The 8,526-nt window shown below is 39.5% G+C and overlaps 1 protein-coding gene and 1 pseudogene across 1 annotated transcript; one reads left to right on the top strand and one right to left on the bottom strand.

Moving 5' to 3' along the window:
* Nucleotides 1–262: 262 nt before the first annotated feature.
* Nucleotides 263–2,406, top strand: LOC147927986 (uncharacterized; annotated as a pseudogene).
* A 1,068-nt stretch (nt 2,407–3,474) lies between these two features.
* Nucleotides 3,475–6,443, bottom strand: LOC147927985 (wall-associated receptor kinase 1-like). Its single transcript, XM_087483643.1, has 3 exons — nt 5,255–6,443; nt 4,965–5,138; nt 3,475–4,875 (listed from the first exon to the last, which is right to left on the bottom strand). The coding sequence occupies exons 1-3, from the start codon at nt 6,090–6,092 to the stop codon at nt 3,689–3,691; spliced, it is 2,199 nt and encodes a 732-aa protein (XP_087339769.1). The 5' UTR covers nt 6,093–6,443; the 3' UTR covers nt 3,475–3,688.
* Between the last annotated feature and the right edge of the window lie 2,083 nt (nt 6,444–8,526).

Below are 8,526 nucleotides of genomic sequence, written 5' to 3'. Positions count from 1 at the left end.
TCGTGGTTCTAAATCCGGTGGTGGTCGTGGTGCTAGATCTGGCGGTGTTGGTAGATCTGCCGGCGGTTTGAGACCAACCAGAGATATTGCTTCGTCGTCTCAGTCCTCTAACCCTTCCTCCAACAACGAGACTTCTACACACTCCCAACATTCTCATCACTCGCTTCCATCTCAGTATATGCCGGCACCGATGCAGCAGTATTCTTGACAACCTTCTCCTCAGCCACAACACCGAGGCTTTCAACAACAGCTCCACTCCCAGATGCAGAAGCCACCACCACCGCGTCCACATGATCCGGTGTATCAACAGCCGGCTCCTTTGAATTCGGGATACCAACCGCCGCTTCAAAATCTTGGATATCAACCACCGCTGAACCATCCGGCTTATCCACTGCCGCTTCATAATCTGGGGTTTCAGCCGCCGGCTCCTCTGAATCCGGTGTATCAACAGCCGGCTCCTCAGAATCCGGGGTTCCAACCGCCACCGGCTCAGAATCAGGAGGATCAAGAGCATCCACCACCGGCACAGAATCAGGAGAATCAAGACTTCCAACAGTAACTTGAGGACTTGCTTGCACTTCCTGGTCGACAGCATCTTCCGATCTTGAGTCCACATCCCATCCCCGACACTCAAAGTATATGGTAAAATATTTTTTCCTTTTATTTTCTCATTTGATTATCGTTTAGATAAAGAAGTAGAAGAAAGTTTTGTGTGTTGTGTTGTAAAGTTTAAGTTGTGTTGTGAAGTTTGGTTCTTTTACATTACACTTTTCTATTGTGATTCATTTGTTTATGTTTGATGGCTTGTAGTTTATAACTTAACACTCTCATATTTATGTAACAGGTTTGGACGAGACAAAGGAAAGCTATCTCGTGTTATTTATGGGATTTTTAGGAGAAAGTTTGATGGTCCATACTTCAGCTGGAAGGCTACGCCCTTACACATACGAGAGAGATATTTTAGATCCTTTGCGGTAATATGTGACACAATTTCTATTTTTTTACTATTCTAAGTTAATGAGTTTGTCTTCTGTTTACTTACTTGACACTTACTTTACATTGTTGTACTGTGTAGCGAAAATACAACTGGGATGTTGCGATTACTGAGCTTGTGAGAGAAGGATTTTTGAAGATAGCGAAAAAAAGAATGAAAGGAATTGTAAGCCAAGCAAAGACGCATGCTGAGCCACCGATTTGGATCAATCCTACGCTTTGGAGAGAAATGTGGGAGCATTGGGACACATCCGAAGCTAAGGAGAAGAGCTCTAATGCATCCCAAGCCCGTACTTCTGATCGTGGCGGTCTTGGACTCCACAAACATCTATCCGGCCAGAAATCTTACTTGCAAATTCAACAAGTAACATTCTTTTTATCCATTGTAGGAAGAAAAATTGGGACGTCCTGTCTCGCTTGGAGAGGTGTTTGTCGCAACACATACAAAGGCAGATGGAAGTTTTGTTGATCAGAAGGCCAAACAAGTTGTTGAGACATATGAGAAGAACATAGAAGAGGTAATGTCTCAAATGGAGTTTGATGGTACAGACCACTCCTCGCCGGAATCTACTTATGCAACCATTCAACAAAAAGATGACATTTTCTTAAAGGCAATTTCCTGTACAATTGTCTTTGTCTTGCCTATGATAATTGTCTTATTTTGCTAAGCTAAGTATCTGATTTTGATTGGTATACTTTTGACTGATGCTTAAGAATCCTTGATATTGATATACTTTTGACTGATGCTTGAGAATCCTCGATGTTGATTATCTGGTTTTGTGTGATATTCCTATAAGTGATTTTTACATAACAACTTATAATCATGAATCTTTCATTATGTTTGTCTTGTTAATGCTTTTCTCTTTTACTGTTTGTTATGTTTTTTTTTGTGAATGATAAACTCTTCTTCTGTCTTAGTGTACTGTAACAGATGCCAAGGGAACCCCCTTTGGACTTGGAAGTCTCTCGGAGATAATCACCAAAGGGAAGAGAAAGGCTACTTATCCAAGCTCTAGTCCAACTTCGCTCTTAGAGATTCAAGAACAACTCCAGGTTGCTCGTCGTAAAGTCGCTGATCAAGATGAAGAAAATGCTCGACGTGTCAGAGAAGATGCTAGACGTGATGAGGAGCAACGTAACGCTCAAAACCGCATTGCAACCTTGGAGATGCTCATATCCTACTTGAAGACCAGTGATCCCGGGCTTGCAGAATTCTTGTCTACTCAACCACCAGCCCATGCGCCATTCACATCAGCAGCACCAGCAGCCAACATCACTCCAGCCACAGCGGCCAATGTCAACCCACCCGCACCAACAACTTCAGGAGCTATATCACCATCTACTTCACCAATCACTTCACCAGCGACTTCACCAACCACTTCACCTTTGTCAGTATCATCCTCTCATCCTTAACTAACTAATTCTATCTCTCTTAAGCCACTATAACTATTTTTTGGATTGTGTAGTAGTATTTCTATCTCCCTTAGCCTAAAACTATTTTCTGGATATGATCATTGAATGATTTGTATGTTTTTGGTTAATATCATTTACATGAATTCGGGATTTTAATTTTGATTCAGGTTTTTTTTTTTCAAATTTAATTGTATACTGTCCCAAATTACTAGTTATAGTTTCACTGATTTGCGACCATTTAAAATTTAAAAAACCACAAAACAAGTACCAAATTCGTTGTATATACGTCACGATTTTGGGACTAAAAATACTTAGTCTTCAGTCAGTCACAAAACATTCTGACTCCTTTGTGACTACCCTGTGACTGAAACAGCGACTATTTTAGGACCAAAAGTTTAGATTTTTAAAGTTCAGCCTCAACACTGTGGTGTTTAATCACTCTTCGAAACGTAGCTAATTTGTGACCCCCATATCGTCTGACCCAAGTCGTACTTTACAACTGCGTAAATAAGTTACTGTAAAGTCGTTAATTACGACGGTATTTTGCTGTCTGTCCGTAATCGCTAATTAACGACCATAATCCTTGTCTTCAATGTGTCGCAAAGAAGCGACTGTTTTGCGACCAAAACATTTTGTGACCAAATATTTGCGACGGTTTACAACAGTCCTTAAATTGTCGCACATACCGACTTAGCGACTGATTTGAGACGATTCTGTTGGTCACATATGACATGTTTTCGTGTAGTGAATCACAAACAAGACCATGTCAATGTAGCACGAGGAGAACGTTGAAGTATGCTTCATATTCCCATATGTATATATAATTTATGACAAGTGGGGGATGCAAGGATTCTTCAAATGGGAAGAAATGGTAATATATTATTGAATAGTGGACGACATTGCTCAACCTTCTTCGTCAAACTCTACTCTAATTATTTCCTTGACATACCCTTTTACTTAACAGTTATTTAAATTGATTTTCTTTTTTCACATATGAAAATTTTTGATTAATAGGGAAGATGTAGAAGAAGACTCCTGATCACAACATCCTCTGGTTTCTTTTGATGCTTTTTGTTGGAAAAAGTTTGAGTGTTCCTTAACGAATTTGTTTTTGTCGCCTTTATAACAACATATTACACTTAGAATATATGGAGTAGTTAGTTTTTTCTTTTTTAAAGAGATAACACCGTAAGACAAGAATATAAAGCATTAAGATTCCTTTACAACACAAGAAAAAATCACATTACATCTGCTTTTGTCAGAGCTGCTGGACTGATAAATATCAGCGGCCAGCTTCAATGTCTAATATTGCAACATTCTTAATGCTGTCATAGCCAGTGCTACTGGTATCACCCTGCGCTGATAAGATTTGAACACCAAGCAAGTGCTCAACCTCCTTCGGAAACTGATCTGACCACTTATGTTTGGTCGTTTTGGCTCTCAAGGCTTCTAGCTCTGCAGCAACGTCTTTCATCCTTGGCCTTTCCTCTCCCATAAGCCTTGTACACTCAAGAGCAATTCTTGCAGCTTCCTGGATCTCCCTTTGATTATACTCGTTCATCACTTGGCCATCAATAATCTCATGCAACTTATTCTCTTTCATGGAAGAAAGAAAATAACTCACTAGATGTTTTGAAGTCTCTAGCCGTTCAAAGCACAATGCCTTCTGACCTGAGAGCAGTTCCATAAGGACTACTCCGAAACTGTAAACATCGCTCTTCTCGTTCAGAAGCCCTGTGTTGTAGTATTCTGGGTCTAAATAGCCGAGAGTGCCTTGCACCATAGTTGTGAGCTGCTCTTGATCCATCGGTATCAGCCTTGATGCACCAAAGTCAGCTACTTTTGCGGTTAAGTTATCATCCAGGAGGATATTGGCAGTCTTGACATCTCGGTGGATGATTGGAATAGAAGCAGAGGAGTGAAGATAAGCAAGAGTTCCAGCGACTTCTACAGCTATTCTCAGACGGTGTTCCCATGTTAGAGAAGAATCAAACAGAGAACCGTGCAAGTGATCGAAAAGAGTGCCACTGTTAATGAACTCGTAGACTAGCAAGGGAACTTCGGTCTCTAGACAACATCCCAAGAGCTTGACCACGTTCCTATGGTTGATTTGTGAAAGCACGAGCACTTCATTGATGAACTGCTCAACTTGGCTACGGTCTCCTAGCCGAGCTTTCTTTATCGCAACTACAGAAGTATCTGGCAATATACCTTTGTAGACTGTCCCCTGGCCTCCCTGACCCAAGATTCTGCTCTCATCATAACCATTAGTTGCTTCTTTCATGCCTTCCTCAGTAAAGATTTTAACATCAGCATTTGATGGCCCTGCTCCTGAGAGTCGCTGTATCAACATGCCACCACCATTTTTCTCAAAGAATTTTTGTCGCAGCTCGGTGTCTTTACGACGCCTCAGCCTATGTTGTATGAAACTAACGCCAAGAAGGATGACCAAGAAGACGATAGTGGTCACTGATCACACGCATCGCAGAGACAGATAGATGATTAGAATGAGTTGATGCGGGAAGAAGTCCAGAAAAAAAGTGAGAGGGGAAGCTTACCAAGAAGAATCATAGCCCATCCAAACTCTTTACGCTTGCAGCTCATTGTGGTTGTATCTAAGCGGTAACCAGATCGACACTTACAATCAAAGCCTCCATCTCTGTTTCTACAGGTTTTGGGATCCGAACAATTATGTTTATGGTCACTGTTACTAGTCGTACACTCATTGATGTCTGGTCCAAGGTCAAAGAGAGGGCAAGATACAACAAGAAATATATGTATGAGGAAACCAATTAACACACAAGAGAAGAAAGAATGAAAGAAAGCAAAAGAAATTAATATAAAGTACCTTGGCAACCGTCTAAAATGTATGGATTCCCATCAAAACCTTGGTTACATGTGCAGATATACCCGCTTCTAGTAGTAGAATCAGAACATGTGCTGTTCCCACCGCATATGCTTGTGTTTCCAGCTTGCTCACATGTCTGGTTTCCAATAGACCAATCTAGTGACACAGGGAACTTCTCGACATTCCGCAGATTCTTAAGATCTTCTAAAGAACTGAAGATAAACTTATCATCTTCGACGAGAAAAGCGTAGGTGCAAGGATTAAATTTATGAACGGAAGTCATGTTTGGTATGCGAAATGAAGCAAATTTGTATGTATAATCCAAGGGGAGAGAGACGTTTGTTCTGCAGCAACCTACACCATCACATTTTCCATTTTTGGCCGGTGGAACATTGCATACTGACATGCATCCAGTTACATAATCGTCCATTCCAGAAGTGCCCACAACTCCTAAAACATTACAGCCTACTACAGTAAACTTATTGTTGGCTGAGAGAGATAAATCATCCAGTCTAAAATCGTAACTGCCCAAAATTTCATTTCCTTGGGCGTCGTTGCAAGAAGAGGATCCATTAAGCAGAACTTGTATCTGGCCGCGGTGATAAAAGTTTTTCACTTCAATGAGGCGTAAGACATGTGGCCTATCATCCTTGCAGGTGATACTGAAGCTTTCATTTCCGGGATAGTAACAACCTGAAGAAATGCCAAAAGGATACTCTATTGCGACGTTGCCACATTTAGTTTGGCAATCCTTGCGAGGTTGGTGTTGCCCCTTGACCAGCACCGTATAAGAAAGGCAGAATATAACCACCAAGAACAGACCCTCCTGCAACTTCATCTTCTACCTCTATTTTGTCTCTCTCTCTTTCTCTCTCTAACTTTGTTCCTCTTTTGAGTTTTCTCTCATCAGTCATCTCCTTGAGGCCTTTATTGTAGGAAAAGAACCTGTTCCCATTTTCTCAGAAATTGCAGGAAACTGCTAGACGAAAATTCAACTACTCAATCAAAACCCTGTACGTTTGCTTCAGTCTCTGTCCCGGCCCCTCTTATGTTTTCTTGATATTTTGTTTGCTTTAACTCCTAGTGAAGAGTCCAATTTGGTTTCTCCAAACAGTGAATTGTCTCTTACTATTCAAAGAATAAGACGCTTGGTATGTAATTGCAAGGAATCTTCCTTCTCTTTTTTTCTCTATGTACAAAAAATGAGAAGAGTAGTAAATATTAAGACTACAGTGTCACAAAGTCAACCACTTTTAACTTTTTCGTCAACGTCAATCATTACTAATAATAATCTCATTTGGATTGGCTCTACTCACTCTAATAGGCGTGAAAGCTGTTTTTGGAACCATCATTACTAATATCATCACTCAACAGAGCATATTTTTGTAACAGAAAAATTATTTTAATTGTTACAAAAGCAGAGCAATCTTATGCAACAAGAATGGTAAAGTTAATTTAGAAAACGAAAATATCAAAGTTTTAGGTAGAGTAACAAAAAAAATAGGAGTCAATGAGCCTTTTTCAAATCTAGCTACGTACATACCACCACGCAATACACAAGTATCAACTTTGGAGTCAGGATGGGATATCTAAACCCATTAGTTAGGTCCAAATACATATATATTATGGAGATTGAAGAACAAGAAGATCGAAAGTATTAAAAAACAAACACTAGACTCGAATTATAACTCTTTTGTTTTTTCCGTTAGCTTACACATCAAAGGGGAGTTATAAATAGAATAGTTGATGATCTATAAGATCGACCTTACATGGTTTTTTGAATGTCATTTTTTGATACTTAAACAGAGTGGTAATGATATATATCAGCGGCCAGCTTCAGTGTCCAATGTTGTCATAGCCACTGCTACCTGTTTCTTCTTGTGCTCAATATCCTCTTCTTCAGGTTATTATAATATCATCTACTTTCCTCTCCCGTCACTCTTGTACAGTCAACAAAAAATCTTGCCGCTTTCTCTCTTTCATTATTGCAGTCATGTTCCCATTTTCCAAGAAATTGCAGGATTCTGAAATACTACAACACAAACAAGACCAATTAAAAGTTATTAACAGTTATTTTAATTGGTTTTCTTTTCAACATATGAAAAGATTGATTAATAGGGAAGATGTAGAAGAAGAACCCTGATCACAACAACATCCTCTGTTTTCTTTTGATGCTTTTTGTTGCAAATTTTTTTAGTGTTCCTTAACGAATTTGTTTTTGTCCCCTTTATACCATATTATTTGTAGCCATTGTTTTTTTCCTTTTTTAAAGAGGTAACACCATGAGATAAGAATATGTGAAGCATTAAGATTCCTTTACAACACAAGAAAAAATCACATTACATTTGCGTTTGTCAGAGCTGGACTGATAAATATCAGCGGCCAGCTTCAATGTCTAATATTGATATATTCTTGATGCTATCATAGCCAATAATACTGGTATCACCCTGCGCTAATAAGATTTGAACCCCAAGCAAGTGCTCAACCTCTTTCGGATACTGATCTGACCACTTATGTTTGGTTGTTTTGACTCTCAAAGCTTCTAGCTCTGCAGCTACGTCTTTCATCCTTGGCCTTTCCTCTCCCATAAGTCTTGTACACTCAAGAGAAACTCTTGCAGCTTCTTGGATCTCTCTCTGATTATCCTCCTTCATTACTCGCCCGTCAATAATATCATGCAACCTATTCTCTTTCATGGCAGAAACAAAATAACTCACTAGATGTTTTGAGTTCTCTAGCCGTTCAAAGCACAATGCCTTTTGACCTGAGAGTAGTTCCATGAGGACTACCCCGAAGCTATAAACATCGCTTTTTTCGTTCAGCAATCCTGTGGTGTAGTACTCTGGGTCTAAGTAAACATCGCTTTAAGAAATTTCAGGAATATGCAAGACTAAAATTCAACTACAAAAACAAAACCAAGACCATGCCAATGGAGAATCTAGAACCAACGTGTACGTTTGCTTGGGTTAAACAGTGACAACTTTAGGTCTCGGTCCTCTCGTCGTTTCTTGATATCTTGTTCGTTTCCCTCATAGTGGGGTAGCCAATTTGGTTTTGTTAACAGTGACTTATTTTCTTACTACTATTCAAAGATTAAGAAGTTTGGTAGTTGCAAGGAATCCTCATACAATAGGAACGCTCTTCGTCAACTTCAGTCTCGGCTCTCTTATTTTCCTTATATTACACGGCAAATTTACTCTGTTTTTTCTTGACATATATTCCCACCTCAAAAATATTTTAATTATTATTCAAATAAGATAATTGCCTTTAAG

Source organism: Camelina sativa, chromosome 14 (genome assembly GCF_030686135.1).
Source record: "Camelina sativa cultivar CO46 ecotype springtype chromosome 14, ASM3068613v1".
NCBI classification, from domain to species: Eukaryota; Viridiplantae; Streptophyta; class Magnoliopsida; order Brassicales; family Brassicaceae; genus Camelina; species Camelina sativa.
This window is presented reverse-complemented; position numbering and strand designations above follow the sequence as displayed.